The sequence below is a fragment of the Corvus cornix genome, chromosome 1, assembly GCF_000738735.6.
Source record: "Corvus cornix cornix isolate S_Up_H32 chromosome 1, ASM73873v5, whole genome shotgun sequence".
Taxonomy (NCBI): Eukaryota; Metazoa; Chordata; class Aves; order Passeriformes; family Corvidae; genus Corvus; species Corvus cornix.
Window position 1 is genome coordinate 37849058 of NC_046332.1, and position 17551 is coordinate 37866608.

At 38.5% G+C, this 17551-nt stretch overlaps 1 protein-coding gene across 10 annotated transcripts in view; it reads left to right on the forward strand.

The window, feature by feature from the left end:
- Nucleotides 1-17551, forward strand: part of CEP295 (centrosomal protein 295) — a 67152-nt gene that overhangs the window by 36153 nt on the left and 13448 nt on the right. For 7 of the 10 annotated variants that reach the window (XM_039563296.1, XM_039563287.1, XM_010400645.3 and 4 more), the window contains exons 8-18: nt 42-225; nt 2052-2243; nt 3140-3364; nt 4584-4714; nt 6191-6403; nt 7484-7572; nt 7705-8776; nt 9733-9904; nt 10046-10198; nt 11624-11845; nt 17228-17334. In XM_039563296.1, coding sequence (XP_039419230.1) covers nt 42-225; nt 2052-2243; nt 3140-3364; nt 4584-4714; nt 6191-6403; nt 7484-7572; nt 7705-8776; nt 9733-9904; nt 10046-10198; nt 11624-11845; nt 17228-17334 — 2760 coding nt within the window. The remainder of the gene's footprint in view (nt 1-41; nt 226-2051; nt 2244-3139; nt 3365-4583; nt 4715-6190; nt 6404-7483; nt 7573-7704; nt 8777-9732; nt 9905-10045; nt 10199-11623; nt 11846-17227; nt 17335-17551) is intronic. The other 3 variants (XM_010400640.3, XM_010400642.3, XM_010400643.3) reach the window with 3 other exon arrangements.

Consider the following 17551-nt stretch of genomic DNA (forward strand, 5'->3'; position numbering starts at 1 on the left):
GAGCACTGGAGGTTTATGTTATCCCTTCTTTATACTTGAAGGACAGGAAAAGGCTCCTGGAAGAACTGGAGCAAATGCAAGCTCAGGACCGGATGCGCAGGAGACAGGTTGTCGCACAGATGCCACCTCAGCTTTCAGTGCCACCATACAAACGCATGGAAATAAAAGAAGAAAGGCAGAGAGAACTGGAGTCTGCGTTTGAAGAAATGTACAATGAAGACTGGAGTAAGTTCTTTGTTGGAGGTTGCTGAATCTGGTACCCAGTAGAGGAGAGGCTGCTGCAGCTGCCTCTGCCCAGGTCCAGCCGGTGGCAAGGCCGTGTGTGTATTCACAGTAGGCACACCACAAGCAGCCTTCCAGGGCACATGCACACAGGGGCCATGCGGGCCAACAGGGAAAACAGCACTCGCATTAAGTACCGACAACACAAATGGCCTCCTTCTGTTAACTGCTCTGGCTGATCAAGGTGAAGGCCTGTTAGTGGGATATATGTCTGTCCATATGGTATGGATCCCTCCAGCAGTTGTTCTTAGACACTCAGTCTGTCCAGTAGTTGCGCTCTGTATCCCACATCTCTATCTGCTGTACTACAGGTCCTCCATAGGTCTTAGCCAGTCTACCCAGTGATCATCCTGGAGTCTGGAGCCTTACAGTTACCTCTCATACTTGTGTATGCACTCAGATGCACATGTGCTCAAATATGTGCTATGGATCACTTGGTGAATAGCTTTAGACACTCACTCATACGTGGCAGCTGGCCCTTGATCCTTAGTCTTCTAAGGATCAAGAAGACTTGATCTTGAAGTTGCTGAGTCCTGGGCATGTGAACCCCCAAGATCTGCTGCTCGACTCCAGTTGTTGCTACACAGACCCAGCTGGTTATGTGAGTGTATGCACAGACATGCACAGGCAATGGATTCCTGGAACTGACCTTACATACTCAGTCTGCCCAGTAGCTGATCCTGGATCCTCTTGTAATCTTGGAGATGCACACACATGTGCTGGCAGGTTTCTTAGGATCCCTTCATCTCCTTTGTAGCTGGCTTGAATGCTGGATCTCCTGATCCCTCCACTAGGCAACTTGTAGATTCCCTGGCCTCTGCAATACCCAGCCCAGTCTTACAGCTGCCTGATGTATAACTCCCGAGCCTCTTACCATTCTTACTGGCTAGTCTGGCTTGTGATTTGCTAGCCACTGCATGCTGATACTCATACTCACCTAAATGCACTCATTATGACCTCTGCAGGTGGTAGTGCTTTAGACACAGGTGCACCTGTGACTTTTGGTCGCCATTCCAGTTGCTGGCCCTTACATATCTATGCACACGCATGCATACAAAATACAGTGTTCCTCACATTGGAAAACAGCTACAAGTGGAATTTAGTGAGAATACAGAACAGACTGTCAGGCACAGTGCATGGCCAGATGAGTGTACTGACTGTCTCATTTTATCTCACTCTTTTTATATTTTTATTTCATGCTTGTTCTGCCCCTGACTAACTTGATCCTTTCCTTTCCCTGCCTTGGGTTCCTCCCCTAAGTAACAAGTATACAATTCCATCTTCCCCTGTGCCCCACATCCCTTGTAGGCAATAACCTCCTCAGTCACTAAGGTGAGCATGGGAGAATTCTTGTGCAGTGTTCTGGGATTTCACACCTGGACCATGTGATCGCTCTTCTGTGGCAGCCTTGTGAGCAGCCAGGTCAGGGTGTGTCTTTTCCCCAATGAAGTTACTGGGATTGTGTGTAATTTTTCCTTTGAGCTGCTTTTGGTGTAAAGATCAGCCTTTCATCCCATCAACTTTTATTTTGAAAAACATAGCATATTCTAGTGGATGCTGCTGTGGAGGTTCTGAATGAATAGATGGCTATTGATCTAAACAGTTTTGAATATTCTATTTTGGTGGGGAAAAAAGTTGGATTGAATCTGTTGTGAAATAACCTATTGATACTTGAATTTCCTGGGGATCTGTGTGTGAGTGTAGTCTGGCAATGTTGTTTGCTTTGTATTCCAAATGGTCATTTTATTTTGTTGTGTTCTTTGAATTAGACATGAAAGGAGACCTGATTTTGCGGTTTGAGCCACAACCTTTGCCAGCCCCTTCTAACAGAGCTCAAGATAATGATCTTGATATCTCTTTGGAGCAAGAATCTGCTTGTGACACTCAACCAGGGTTTCCTTGTGATACTCAACAAGAATCAGAACATGTGATAGAAGAGAAGGTCCCTAATGAACCAGAAAGTAAAACTTCTAAACTTCATATTTAACTTAAATCTTTCCATTTTATATTAGAAAAGATTAGTCTAGTATATCAAATAAATTAATTTGAGTAATAACTGAAATGTTTTAACTAGTAAAACTTCTTAATGTATGTAAAATATTTCAATATCATGTGGTTTATGTTTAGCATAGATGATAATAACCTAATGATTATGAATTTAAAAATGAAAAATGTGACATCTTTTTCTGATATGCTTCAGTTCATTAGTATACCGAGAATAATTTTCGGTTGTAAAAACTACACTGTTAGTAGCCATAATTATTCCTATATAATTAGTATAAATTATGGACTGATGCTGCTGTGTGAACTTAAATATTTTGTGGTTTGAGATATTTCAAAGTTAAAGCTTATAGTCTGCTTATTGTGTGTCCTTTATGTTCAGGTTTGTGATTGAGCTGCTGCATATTGTGAGTAGGCTGGAACGGATGCATGAGTGTGTCCTGTTTGCTTGTGGTGTGTCCAGGGTCATGTGATGTGAGCCAGAAGTGTCTCAGTGACCTTTGCTGCTTGGCCAAACGCTTCTGCATCCCTTGAGTTGCACAGTCTGGTGTTCGGTCTGTGGTGCATAGTGTTTCCAGTGCTGATGCAACACAGAGGGCAGGTGTGGGGATAGTACTGCATATTTTTGCTACAGTTTGACTGTAAAACACTGCATCCAGCTTAGCCCTTCTTTTATAGCTTGCAGAGACACATTACTGCTTTTCTCTTGCAGGTAAGAGAAAATACTGCTAAGATTTTAAAAATATACCTGAGCTATTTGTCCAACTCTGTAAGCAATAAAAAAAATAGGTTTTGTTTTTTTATGATATGAAGATATTCATTACCCAAAACTCTTAACAGTATATATTCTTTATAGAGCATGAAGAAGGAGAAGCCTGCCAGCCTCGATCAAAACTTGCCTTAAAGAAATTGTTGAACAAGATTAGAAGCCAAAAAGAGGAGTGGACATCAAAAAGTGAGAAAGAGAGTCAAAGTGAATTTGAGACTATTGAATCAGGCACAATTGCTAGTGAAGAGAGACCATTATATGATTTAGAACTTAACAAGGAGCAGCAGAAAATTACAGTATCTGAAGCCAAAGGTACGTAGTACATACTTGCATCATAAGTTTGTTGTGTAGGAGCAAAAAGACTTGTACAGGGGGACTATGGCAAAACTGTTTAATGAACTTTCAGTGTTAAATGTTTTGTCATGGTGAACGAAAGTATAGTTTCCTATCTGAGCCCACAAGGCATTGTGGATTTGTTGCAACCACAAATAGGAGAGGTTTTTGCTCTTAACTCCAACCTGTCCACTGAGATCTTGAAAAGAACAGATGTCCAGAATATCTTTCTATCCTTCAAATCTCACCCAAATTGTTGTCACTGTTGGTGTTGCCATGCTTTAGTAGATCTTTGCCTCCAGGGATAGAATTTTCAGTGCAGAAGTCGGCATTGAAGTTCTGTACCTGTTGAACTGGAAAAGCTGCTTTCTTTGGAGATTCACAGCTGTAAATGCCCAAGACAAGCATAAGCTGATTAGTTTTCTCTGCTTTTAGGCACCATTCCAAAAAGCCTTTTTTGTAAAATCGGAATTTATAGCAATTAGACATTGCAGTTTGTTTGGTAGCCAAATCATCTTGGGGTTACTTCCCATGTCTGTCCTTGGTGCACTTCTGGTTAGGCTAGTGCTGAAGTTGGTGATCTTGTATGCTGAGTGGGATTTCTGAAGTTTTAAAGTCATCAAGTTGTGGCAGGTGTTTTGGTTGTTTGGGTTTTTTTAAACAAGATAAAGTGATTTAGTTCAATCATGTACTTGGCTATGCCAGCATAATGCCTAGGGATTGGAGAGTGCAGCATGAGTGAAACCATGCCTTGGGGAAAATGTGCTGCTATTGAAGCTAACAGTACAGGATTGAGACTTGCTTTTTGTGCAATAGCTAAATGTTACATCATTTGCCCAGTGACTGCCAGTTTTAGACCCTCTTTGTTCCAAGAGGTTAATGTGTGGCTTTTGATTCTTCAGGATGATCTTGCTCTTGGGCTTCCAAGTAATCTGTTAAAAGTAATTTTTGGTCTCATTGAAGCTGGGACATTACTGTGTCTTCAAGAAAGACACATAATAAAGGGCCATTAAAGACTTAAATAATATAAAAAACTGATTTTCCAGATTATGGAGACAGGCAGAGTAGTAAAATAAAGATCTTTTCAAGAGCAGCTTATGCATTTGTTTAAAGATATTGGGAAACTGTAAAGCAAGATGTAAAGAAGATCCAAGGCTCGCTCTGACTGCAATTACACCAAATAACATGTATATTTTAGACCCTATGAAAATGTTGGAAAATACAGTTGCAGGTGAAAAGTCAGTTCTAATCCATCCTCAAGAACAAGCAGCTAAAACCAGAATGGAAGAGGCAGCTAAAATTAGAATAGAAGAGGAGAGGCAGAAGTGGGTAAGTGTGTTTGTATTTATTCCTATCTCAGTTGTAGTGTAAAAAAAATGATTTACAGAGGACTTTAAAATGTTTCAGGTTATACAGCAGCTATAGGTGCTCTTAATATTTAAACTTTTACTGTAACATTTTTTATACTTTTCAAAAACAGCAAAGCTGTAGCTGAAATTTAGAGTAGAGTGGAAACCCCCAGTTCCTTCAAATCTAACAAGTGCTGTAGGCAAGGGATGCAACCATGGTTAAATGAGAATCCCAGCTGTACATGAATACCTTTGTTTTGTGAAGGGAGGATATAGTCAGCAATATACAACTCTGAAAACTTTATTGACCCTGTGTAATAATGTAGGAAAGTCTATGGGATTGTGTTTAGAGTGACAGGAAAAGCATACAAACCTTGAGTAATTTTTTTTCTGGTTATCTAGGAAGCAGATGCAGAAAGTTTTTTGTGTCCCTGGGAATGCTATGTCTATTATATTTAACAAGTAGTAACTTTGTGTATTATTCAGTATATGTATTGTGTATGTGTTTTGTTGTATTTTAATTTTTGTTGTATCCCTAGAGACCTACCAGCTGTTATGTGGTGGTTTACCAGTTAAAAGTTGAAATTTGGGTCTAAGTGCAGCCTTAAATTGTGGAGTTTACATTCAGAAATAAAGGAAACAAAAATTTGACAAAATAGTAATATTTTAGGAAAAAAACCAAGCAACAAATCCTTTATGAAAGTGTGGCTACTTTCTTTCACCTTCATTTCTTCCCACTTTTCACCTGGCCAGGTGTACAGGTTGCTGTGTCCACAAAGCTGTTCTCAGGCCCAGCTTTTTCTTGGATTGCCTTTCCTGACATCCCCATTCAGATTGTCATTAAAGGCTGTTGTCCACTTCATCTTTGCCAGTACTTCAAAATTTTTCTTTGCTTTCATTCTAAAAGCACATACGCTGTTACTAAGTGTGGATCTAAGTGAATTGTAGCTGATAGGTACATGGAAAGAGAATAAACAAACTACTAGAGGTTTATGGACTACTCTCAAAGTGGTTATATATTAGCTATTTCAGAAGCTTTTGTAAAGCTTGAATAAGCGTTTAAATATGTTCAACACTGATGAAAAACTCAGTGAAATTCAAAATAGATTTCTCAAGTAACTTTAAGAGAAGGACTTCTTTTGCAGTCTTTGGAAAGTGATAACGTATCTTGAATGGAAATCTGATTTTATTCATCTTATTAATTTGAGAACAGGTAATAATGCAATAGTAAATGGATTAGGGATTGTTAGAGATGTTGAGCCAGTAAAACAAAGTTATTGCTGTAAACTTCGGAACTACTTTTAAAGGCCTGTTGCAATTTGGAAATACCTGTCACAAGCAATAGAATTTCTTCTGTAATTTGAAACAAAGGTTTGTGTGTGGTGGTGGTGTGTGAGCAGTCTGGTTTCTTCATCATTCAGTTCTAGAGATTCCCCCTCATTTTTCTTTTCAATAGAATGAGGAAATAGAGAAACAGAAACAGGAGCAGCTGACCTTGATTAAAAAAATTGAGGAAGAGAAAGCTCTTTTGGAGGCTGATTATCTGAAGATCCAAATGCAAACCTGTTTGGAGGAGGCTAAGAAAAAAAAAGAAGAGGAAGAGCAAGGTCAGCTGGTGCAAAGCCACAGTCTCCCTTCCACAGATCAGCAGAACCAAATGGAACATGAGGTGAAGAATTATGGAAAATTGTGTGTAGGTTTTTAGTTACTATTACAATAAAAATAAAGAACACCGTTTACCAATTTTAAACCATATCAATCAAGACAATTTTTATTTCTTAGGCTGTGAATTAGAAGTTTGTATGTATAAAAGCTTCCTTTTCTAGTGTACAAGCTTTATTTCACATGGTATCACTGGACCTGAAGGAGTGGCATGAATCTGTGTCAGGGGAGGTTTAGGTTAGACGCTATGAAAAAAGGTTTTTAACCAAGAGGGTGGTTGGGCACTGGAACAGCTCCCAGAGAAGTGGTCACAGCACCAAGCCTCTGAGTTCAAGAAGTGTTTGGATGGTGCTCTCAGGTACATGTTGTGGCTCTTGGGGATGGTCCTGTGCAGGGCCAGGAACTGGACTTTGATGACCTTGTAGGTCCCGTTCAATTCAGATATTCTGTTATTTTATGATTCTGTGACTTTTGCTATTGTATTGTCTCTCTATAGTCCAAGGGACAGCACGTCTGTTTATAATGCCTGTTAGTAAAATCTGATTAGAGTAACATAATGATGAAGGCATGTAGACATAACGCTTTTCAAGAAGGAAAAAAGAAATCATAGTCGGAAAAAAAATCGCAAAAATCTGCCTCTGTCTGTCTGTTTAAATCTCAAACAGCTACTTAAAGAAGAGGAATTTATGGAGGATGTTGAAGGAAAGTAATCTTCTTTATATATAAAATCTTGATTCATTTGCACAACCTGTGCTCTTTTGAGAGTCTGATTGCCTTGGAAGTGCAGCTGTATTGGCTCATTGCTCCCTGAGTTTGCAGGGTATATTTACCTCTTTAGGCTGAGCTGCTGTAAGCACCATTGACTTTGATGGTGTGTGCAGAGAGAGACTGTAGCTGTGGGCCATCCGTTCTAGAAACTCCTTTAGCTTCATTGCCTCAGGCTGAAATCTTACAGACTTCAAACATGGTGGTACCCAGTGGCTTCTGTAAACCTAGGAAGAAGAACACACAGCTTATGGTTGTTGCCATAATAGTATTCTGTGAGTTAGTTGTATATGTGCAATTAAAATTATTTTATTTTGATTAGACTACTGCATCAGACACCAGGAGTCCAAGAGAAGACAGTCATATACGGATGATCCGTAATTTTCAACAACGCCTTCTGCAGCAAAAAAGGTAAGCGTCTTTATGGACTGTGAAGTGTCTTTATGGAATGCCTGTTCAAAGTAATTGGAATTGCTTTGGTTATTGAAATTGATGTTTCTTTTTGCACTGCTCTGAAAAGATTCATGTTTTCACTCTGTTCAGGTTGCACAAACAGACCATTGAAGAAGCTAGAAAGCATCTACAGGAGTATCAGAATGCACTGAAGCAAAGGTACTTGTCTGCTTTTGCAACACCTCTGAGCTCAATGGAAACAAAATCCATTAATTTAGATCCTGTCTCAGAGCCACTCCTAGAGAGGCAAGGAGCACAGCCAACACAATTCCATTCATTGGAACAAGTCAATACCCAAGAATATGCACGGTCATTACCTGCATTTTCAGGAGCGTTGCGTCTGTTGGAAAAACCATCTTCACAGAAGCAGGAAGAGCAAATGCATAACATTTGTCCTGGAAGATCAGTGCAGTTTTCAGAAGCATCAAAATCGAAGCATGGAGAGTTTAACTTGCTGTGTGACTGTCCTTCACAGGAACAAGTGGGAATGTTCAAAACTGCCAGTAATCACATCAGAGAACCATCCCAGTCCCAGTTACCATCAGGGTCAGTCAGGAAAGAAGTCACTGCAGTAAGAACACAACCAGAAGCACAGCGACAACATGTTAGATTTGTGTTGCCTGCAGAAAGTTCCTCTGAGTTTTCAGAAACAGTGCACTCTGAGGAGTTAGCTCAGAAGATACTTAACTATCAGAAAGAGACAGAAGTTGGAGAAGAGCATCCATTTAAGACATCCCTCATGCCAGCAACAAGGAGATCAGCCTTGGCTGATCCTTTAGCCTGTCAGCAGGGATCTGTAGAGAGCAGCAGCGGAACAAGCCCTGATCAACTGTTCAGTTCTTCTGAACCCATGATTCTAGCACATGAAGAATCTAAAGCCCAGGGTGTTGAGGAATTATTGATATCAAAACCAGGAGATGCATCTTTGTTAAATTATTATTCTGGTATATTGAATTTAAGGGACAGAGTGTTGGCCTCATCAGAAAGCATCCAAGCTCAGCAAAAGTATTTGAAAGAATTGCAAGAGCAGCTAGATGCACAAAGAGAAGCTCTTCTTTCTAAACGGAGAATACAGGAACAACTACTTTTACAGAAGCAAGAGAAATTGAAGGAGCAGATGCAGAGACAGCAAGAGGCTTTGAAAGAATTTCTAAACAAGCAGGTAAGCTTTACAAACACTTTGCATGGGGAATCGTCTAGGAGGTGATCAAACTTATGAGTCAATGCTACCAGTTAACAGAGTACCCCATGTTGATAGTTTCAAGTGATTTACCATAATGAAAATTTTAATTAGGACTTGTGATTTGTAATCAGTACTTTTCCTCTGTAAGCCCCAAGAGCACAGTTTTGTTCAGTGTAACAGAAATACTGTGAACGTCCATGCTTGGTCTCTGAGCATAATGCCTATTGAAATTGTTATGTTGTCTGAAATTCCTGTAGGTAGAGTTGTCTTCTTAACTGTAAATGCGCCTCTATGTGTGAAATAGCCCTTGTATTACAAAGACTTAAACAGTACCTGAAAGGATATCATAAGCATCTTGAATAGATTATTTTTAAAGCTTGTCTTTTTGTGTGTACTCACTAGGAAATTGGTTTGGCAGCTGCAGTCTTGACTTGTAATTTGCTTGTTTCTCAGTAACAGAAGAAGGATCCAAGTTTATTCTTGAGCTTCTAAAGAGCCTCCTTTTGCCTTCCCTTGCGTTTTTTTTTCAACTGAAGCCATCTTAGAAGAATAACTGTTCCCTGTAGAGTTCCTGTCTTTTGATTTTTGCAGCCTCCAAACATCTAAAATTCTTGAATTCAGGAGCTGAAAGAGTAAAAGCAGACTTTTCAGAAATTGTTTCTGGTAAAAATGATGAGTACTCTGATCTAATCTCACAAAGGCCTTGAAAATGTAACTAATTGAGTTTTAGCACATTCGGTTTGTAGAGCTAAGTACAATTCCTCTATGTCCAAATGTTTTGTGAGCTAAGCAGATCTGTCCAGTATCCTGTGTACTCAAACTGCTTTCTCAACATGCTCAATATTGTCCTATGTGGAATACACACAAGAAAAAATGCTTGTTTGATAAATTAGTATAAATATAATCTTACATAAAACTGCTTCCCCCCTTCTCAGGTGAAACGTATGTGCCCAAATGAAGAAGTGACAGAGGCACAAAAGCCTGACTGGATTAATAGAACTGACTTTCTCCAAGTCTCAGAAAACTACCAGCAAGAGAATTGTGGCAGGAGTAAATTTCACAGAAGTGAAACGATTTCTCGGTGCATTGGTCCAGTTGAGCAAACTGGTAAGGCTGTGTGTTATTTTTCATTATAATTTTTATTGGTTTACAGCTGAGCTGGAGTTCTCTTCCATCTCTCCAAGTTAATTTGAGATATGTGGGTGTGTGTACCCATATTATTGCAACATACTCAACTTTGTTTTACAGACCAATCTGAGAAAGTTCTCTGTAGAGAGCAGAAGCGGAGATCTTCCAAACCACCAGTGACAAAAGTCAAGTTAGGGCTTGGTTTGCAACAACATGAACTTAGTGTTATACCAGAGATAGACACACCAAAAAGTTGCAGCCTCTCTTTTTCAGGTAATGTACAAAATATATAATAAATGCTGTTATGAGTAGATTGGAGGAATATAATCTTTGAGATTATTAGGAAATAATAGCTGATATTTTTGCTATTCTTAAGGTATAACTTAAAAACTAGCAAAGTGAGTTGTAGTTCAGAAAAGTTTATCCTGTGAGTGTCTGTCTAGAAAATCATAGTTTAAACAAAATTTCACCAGGAGAACAGAATTCATGGTTGTTCCATGATGGTAGTTCCTTGTTGATTTTTCTTTTGGGCAGGGTCTGTGTTAATAGGCAGTTGTACAATAACTCAAAAGAGAAGTTGGTAGATTTTGTTTGAGTGTTTACCTTTTGAGCATACCGGGAAAGTGACTGTGAAATCTTTCAAGTAAGATGTTAGTATCAAGCTTCTACAGAAACTTTTAGGCCATCTTTTTATGTTGTTTTTTCTAGTTAAAAAACACTCATTGCAAAAAAAAAAATTTGAAGAGCAGTTATAATTTTATAAATATATTTGTTACAGTCTGCAGCCAATGCTTTGCAATTCTCTATAAGGAACATTAATTAACAGGTACAACAAACTCATGTTTTCTAAAGGTAAACATTTAATTTTTTTTTCAAGGTCTCTTCACATCTAAAATGTAATGCATATTTCACAAAGTTTTTTATGTTGTGTTCTTAAAAGGGCTCAACAGAACAATCTGAGTAATTATAGACCTGTCAGTATGGCATTCATTGTGAGCAAAATAATGAAACAGCTGATATGAGACATCCTTCAATTAAAGAAAAGTAATTAATGTTAGTCAGCATCAGTTTATACAGAGTAATTCTTGTTTGACCAATTTGGTATCTTGATTAGATAGCAGGTTCTGTTGGGTAAGGTTTTGACTGAGGAATATATTTATGTTCCCAAAAGCGCTTGGCTTAGTAACTTACACTTGGCTGTATAATACTGTTATGATCCACACATGATTTGTTCCTGTATTACCAAACCATTGGTCATGGTAGGTGGTAAAAACTTGAGATTTTTACTGGGTTGGGTGGCCAAAAAGGGCTGTTTCACAGGCCAGGTTGTAGAGAAAGAAATCTTTAAACCAGAGCAGAGAAGTTACATTGCCTCTGGATCTGGAGAAGTTACTGAAAGTTTTGTTGGATTTGCTATGTGGAAAAATTTGTTTGAATTTCTTTTGAAGAAATACTTTGGTGGAGTTAGGAATTAGTTTTTGAGAAGTCTATGATCTGTATAATCTTTCAGCCTGTATAATCCATAGACTGTGATGCAAATGTGTTTACTGATGTGATACAACTAAATTCATTAAAATGGGGACCATGCAAATTCAGCAGGTTATTTCTGTAGAATAGAATGTGCATCTTAATGTTCCTCATGACGCGCAAAGCACTTCTTTTCTATACCCAAACTGATTACAAATGTTTTAAATTCAGATAAAACAGATGCTGGTACTGGAGAAACTTCTCTGATTTCAGCCTCTGGGGAGTTTGCATGTGTGAAGCATCACAGTCGTGCTCTTCATGAAGGCACCTCTCCTTTGGGTATAACAAACTATGAAGGAAAAGCCTCCAATGGAAGTCCAAGGCAAACTAATCCATCAGGGAGATTATTGCAAGAATTGCTGATGATGGCTGCTGAAACTTCATATGATTCAGGTGAGGAATCCTCTTCCTTCAAGGAGTTTCGTGAACACCATTCAGCATTGCTGATTTTACTGCTGTTTATTTGTAGAATATGACCTGAGTTGTTAAAGAGCATGCAGTGCTATTTAATGCTATTGAATTTTAAGTGTAAAAAAGGATGTTTCAATAAGGACTTGTCTCAGAATGAATGAGTTTTTATCTTTTGGGTTTTTGTGATCCCTTACCATTCTAGTAACAAGTCCACACTGCACTACACTGCTAGTCAACGGTTTCTTGTTCAAGGCATGTCCTTTTCATCTGTAACTTTTAGAATTGTAAAGGTTTGCAGGTTTTGCAGGTGGGAACCTGTTTTGGGCAGACCAGTGGTGTTCCTGATTCAATACCCAATGATTCTTGTACTGATACAAAGGAAATCAGTGCTTAAAAAGGCCTCTGGAGTGTTAGTGTGTGGATTTAGATATCCTCTGGAAGATCAGTGTATGTAAGAAATTACTTAAAAATATGGTTGAGACAAAAAATAGAAGGCTAAGGTCATTGTCAGTTCAAAAAAACTTTGAAAGAATCATGTCTTAGATGTGACAGACATAAAAATTGAGAAATGTAGAATATATCAAATTGAGAGACCTGAGACCTATAAGGGTCGAGTTCAACTTCCTGATTCTCCCAGGATTACCTAAAACAAAACCATTGACTAAGAGTATTGTCCAGTTGCTCCTTGAGCTCTGATGGCCTTAATGCTATGATCACTTTCCTGGGGAGTGTGTCCCAATGACTGACCGCCCTCTCAGTGAGAAACCTTTTCCTAATGTCCAGTCTTGTCCTAATGCAGCTTCATTCCATTTCCTTGTGTCCTGTTGCCTTGTTTAGTTACAGGTAATTATTTTGTATGTGCAATGTCTATTTAATTAGGAAGTTGTGACTATCAGCTCACAGTGCATTAGGTTTGACTCTCAGCTTGTGAGACTAACACAGTGCTAGAGTTGAGCTAGACACCAGAATTTTCAAGTAGCTGTGAGGGGTCTCCTGACTAGGAAAAGTCTGTGCATAGCTAGTATTCAGGACAGGCCCATTCTGCTTTGACCCTTTCCAGTAGCCACCATAGGCTTTTAACATGCTCCACTGAGTATGTCAAAAGGAACAGTGCAGTCTTGTAAGGACTGCTTTAGCTCTGTTCTTGTCTGTCTGTGAAGAGCTTTCATTGAACAAGAACACCTTTGAGGATAGGCCATGTCCATAGGTGGCAAAGTTATTTGGATTCCATAAAATAAAACAAGTTGTTTTGGTTATCAGCAAAAAGGTTTTTGCTAGAAAGTGGTTTGTGAATGTTCAAAATAATTTTGTTTCAGGGACATTGAAACCTGCCAAACATGTTATGGGTGACTTGGCTGGCTTTATAAAAGGACAAAGATGACTAGTTTGTAAAACATTCGCTAAAGCAGTTTGAAGCTTTTTACAAGGTGACGGCGTTGCATGATCCAGTACAGTTTTCAGTATCCATCTGAAATATTACTGGAGCTGCAGAGGAGTTCCCAGAAGCTAGGTAGCCTTCATATGCTCATTGTTACAAGCAATACAACTGTGTAGTACGCATCTCCTGGTTTTGCTAGAAATTTCACCACTGGCCCTAAGCTTTAATTTTTCATTTAATTTGCATTGAGACTTCATTTCCAATTCAGTCGGATTTACTTGGAATTATAGTTGTTTTGAATAAATACATATACACTCATTTTCCTTCAGCAGTTTCTTTATTTCTCAGAATGCCCCTTTTGAAGTATATCTATATTTAAACTTAAATTATCATAAAATCATTTTGCCTTTTAACAGTATTTGAAGAAAAGACTTGTATCTGTCTGGGTAAGTTGTAAAAGCATTGCTAGAGCAGCTGTTACCAAATTAATATAAAATAACTTGGTGTAGTGTCTTCTTACATTGAGTATTGTATATGAACAATGCAATAGTTTATGTAAGAGGATTAGGAAACTTTATGTGAGCATCTATATTAAAAGAAAAAACCGAAAGCTTTCTGTGATTGTGTTTAAGAGGATTGCCCTCTTGAGCAGATCTGCAACCAAAGTGCCAGCAATAATCTTGATAACGTGTAGGCTATGGTGCTCTCTCTGGTTTTTTCAGTAACTAGTGTGGTATTTCAGCAAGTAAATCTACAATCCCTTGCACTTTAAATACAAAGTTTCTGAAAGGAAAATTTAAGGTTTATTTTAGGTTGTTGCTTATGGTTTTTTATTTCATTTGGTTTTCAAATTTTTTTTGCTACTTGATTCTTACCAGAACATGTTTGCGTTTTTGCCATGTTTTCAAGATGTAATTGTATCTCTACAGGTAAGAGCAAATGAGTACTTTGTGTGGTCTTTGACCTTGTTCTTTGAAGTTATGCTCTTGGTGGTTTCAGCCTTTGACCAAATAATGTAAGTCTTTACAACTTATGAGTTGTACTGCTTTCATGATTCCAGAACCACTAGCTGTGTACAAATCCTTGGTCACTGCTCACATGCTTGTTCAAATCAGACATCAAAGATAAAAAGATAAAGTTGGTAAATCTGCTTTTTACATGCAGATGCTTTATCAACAAAAGTGAGTTTCCTTTGATAGGAGAGCTGCCTTGGGTAACAGGCAGTTTTTTAAAAAAGTCTATAATTAGCTGTATTTCTTTCTTCAGTTATTACAGGAAGAAAGATGACTTTAACCCTCTCAAATTTAGTGGCAGACATGTCTGAATGTAAAATGGGTCATAAGGACTTCTTGTGGTTAGGTGAGGATGAATCCCCGTTCTCAGTATTGAGTGGTTGCAAGTGCTGCACCAACTGATCAGCTGGTTGCAGCCAGAGGACAGGTAATTTTGCTAAAGTGATGTTGCCTTGAGTGAGGCTAAAATCTGAATTGCTCTTTTACATGCCATGGATGCATGATAGGATGAGTTGGGAACTTTGGACACTTGATGTTCTTTCCAATCCTCTTTGGCTAGAATGGGGTAATAGAATTCAAACTGTTAATAGGGATTTGCAGAATAACCCTGCAGATGAGACAGGCAGTTTGATGGCATAAACCTAATTTCCTTAGGAAGTCAGCCTGGAACTAGTGACTAGGTTTGATACATACACTTCTTCCACCGTTCTCCTTCAGGACGTATCAACAGGCTTGTCTCTCTTTATTCATCTGCATTGGTTCCAGAGCAGTGGTCCAGATGTGATTATCTTCATGTGTTGCTACTCTCTATGGGGATGTTACTCCAAGAATATTTCAATTTATTTTTAGTAATCCCAAGTATTTGTCCATTATTCAGCATTTCAACAGACTGTCTTTTCCATTACCAGTTTAGCTGTTACTGTTGTTTGTCTACATGCCTGGATTTGGACTAATCCTTGTTTTTACATTGTCTTCACTGAGTGGTTGGGCTTTCAGTCATTTGTCTTTCAAGTTGCACCCTAAAACAATTGCTGCTATTTTACTGCCATTTCTGTTGGGGGGGGAAAAAAGCAACATTTGGGATATTACAGATTCAGCTTTTAAATATAAATTCTTTGTGACACTGTGGTGGCCAAGAAGTTAAAACATGAAAGTCCCATGTTGCTGTGAGGAACAAGAACCTTGCACTATTAGTTTAGAGGAAGGAGAGAAGACAGAAAAACCCTCCTTTATGAATCACCAGATACAGGATTTTTAAGGATATTAATATAATAAAATCATGGGATATGAGCATGTATTTTAATTAAATAATTTGGTTTGTAGCATGAAATTGATACTGTTCATCCCTGGTATTAATATCACAAGAACAATGCAGGTTCTTACAGTACAGTAATGAAACATTTGTAACATAGCTGCCCATAGAATTTATATACAAGAGATTAATATTAAATGCTTGAATCTCATCTCTAGTGTATCCTGTACTACTGCCCATCACAGCGATAGTCTATGGAAAATAAAATAACTTCTTTCAGAAAGGGATCTCTAACGTTGATGGAAAGGTATTAGAAAATAAAGAATTATGTGGTAGCTTGTCCCAGCATTTACTTTTTTATCAAATTTTAAAATAAATACTCTATTTCTAGTTTCTGAATGTCCTGACAGCCATTTCTAGACACTGCTCCTTGTTATTATTTTAGGTTTAGCAATCTCTTGTACTGCGCACTTTTTCTTCTGTGGAGATATTTAAATAGTAATTGATTAGATGATTGCGGTTCTCATGCTTCTTCAAGGAATTTTCTTGAAGGCCTCGCTCATTTTCAGGATCCTCTGTCTCCTGTATCCTGCTCCAAGGAAGAGGAGCAGACTTGAGCAGAGTACTTGGTCTCTAAATAAATGCATTTTAGATGTATTTCCTTTCGTGTTTTGTACTTTCTCCTAGAAGTCTACTGGGTTGTAGTGGCTATAAGAAACCTTGGATTTTTTTTTCCTCTCCCTGAAATGAGTTGCAAAATGTTTCATATTTATTGAGAACACAATCTTTATTATTGTGACATCATATCAATATGTTACTGGTGTTGCTTTACAGAGGAAACATCCCCTATTTTTTTATAGTATGAAAAATGGAACCACTAAAGTTTACCATCTGGTAAGAAACTGAGCTTCAGCATACGCAAAGTACAAACTTGTGTTACGATTCACAAAAAGTTAGATCTGCTTAAGTAGAGAGTCTTACGAAAGCTGGAATGAAATGTCTGTCACTAGCAGCCTATTTAGAATTGGGAGAAAGCATACCTACTTCACTTGTGTTTCATTTCAGTTTCATACTTAGCACTGCTTTCTTGAAAACTATTACTGGAAATAAGAATATGTATTTGTTTGTGACAATTAATTTGCAGTCATAGAATTGTCAAACTTTGAAGGTGCTTATCAGCACTGAATGCAGAAATTGCGTTTTCTGGTTGCTGCTGTGGTGGTTTTTTTGGACAGATACTGATCATACTTATTTTTATGTGTAAGAGCATTATGGCAAAAGTGACTCAGTTCCATGGTAGTAGTCATTCTGTAGTTAAGCAATTCAGTGTTTCTGTGTTCTCTGATTTACTTAGAATGTCTGATTTTCTTTGTAATTACTGTAATGGTAGATTGTAAAAGATTCCCCCCACTCCAGTGAAATGATTGATCATGCCAAAGCATGAATTTCGAGCTCTTCCTGCCTGCTCTGTGGAGAGCAGTCAGGGTAGTTAGAAATTTTAGGAAGGCTGGTCAAGGAGAACCACAGGTTGCTGATGAAATTGGTGGTATACTGGAGCAAAAAGTGTGTAGGTGAGAGGAAAGTGGTTAAGGATGGGCAAAATCAGTGCTCGAAGAGTGAGGCCGGCAGCAGTGGAGTGTTACTGCCCTCTGCTGTGCATTGCTCACTATGAACTCAAAAATTGCTTTTTTCCTTATTGCTTCTCTTACTTTTGTGTTCAGCCCAGTCCCAGGACTCTCAAGTGTCTCAAGATTCATCAGTTCTTGCTGCTGAAGGTGGAGAGAGACTTAGAACATGTTCTGGACCATCATTCAGGCTTGATAATACGGTTGGTCACATCAAAATAATCCTATACCTCACTCTTTATTTTGTGATGTAATCTTTCTCATATTGGGTGGCTAAGAGTGGGTGCACTATTCTAGGTGCAGCAGTAAAACAAGCACCAAGTAAAGAGATAACCACTGTGATGGATCTGCTCTGTTCCTGTTCATACAGCATGGGATGCTGTTGCTCCTCTGTCAGGGCGCACCATGGGCTTACACTCA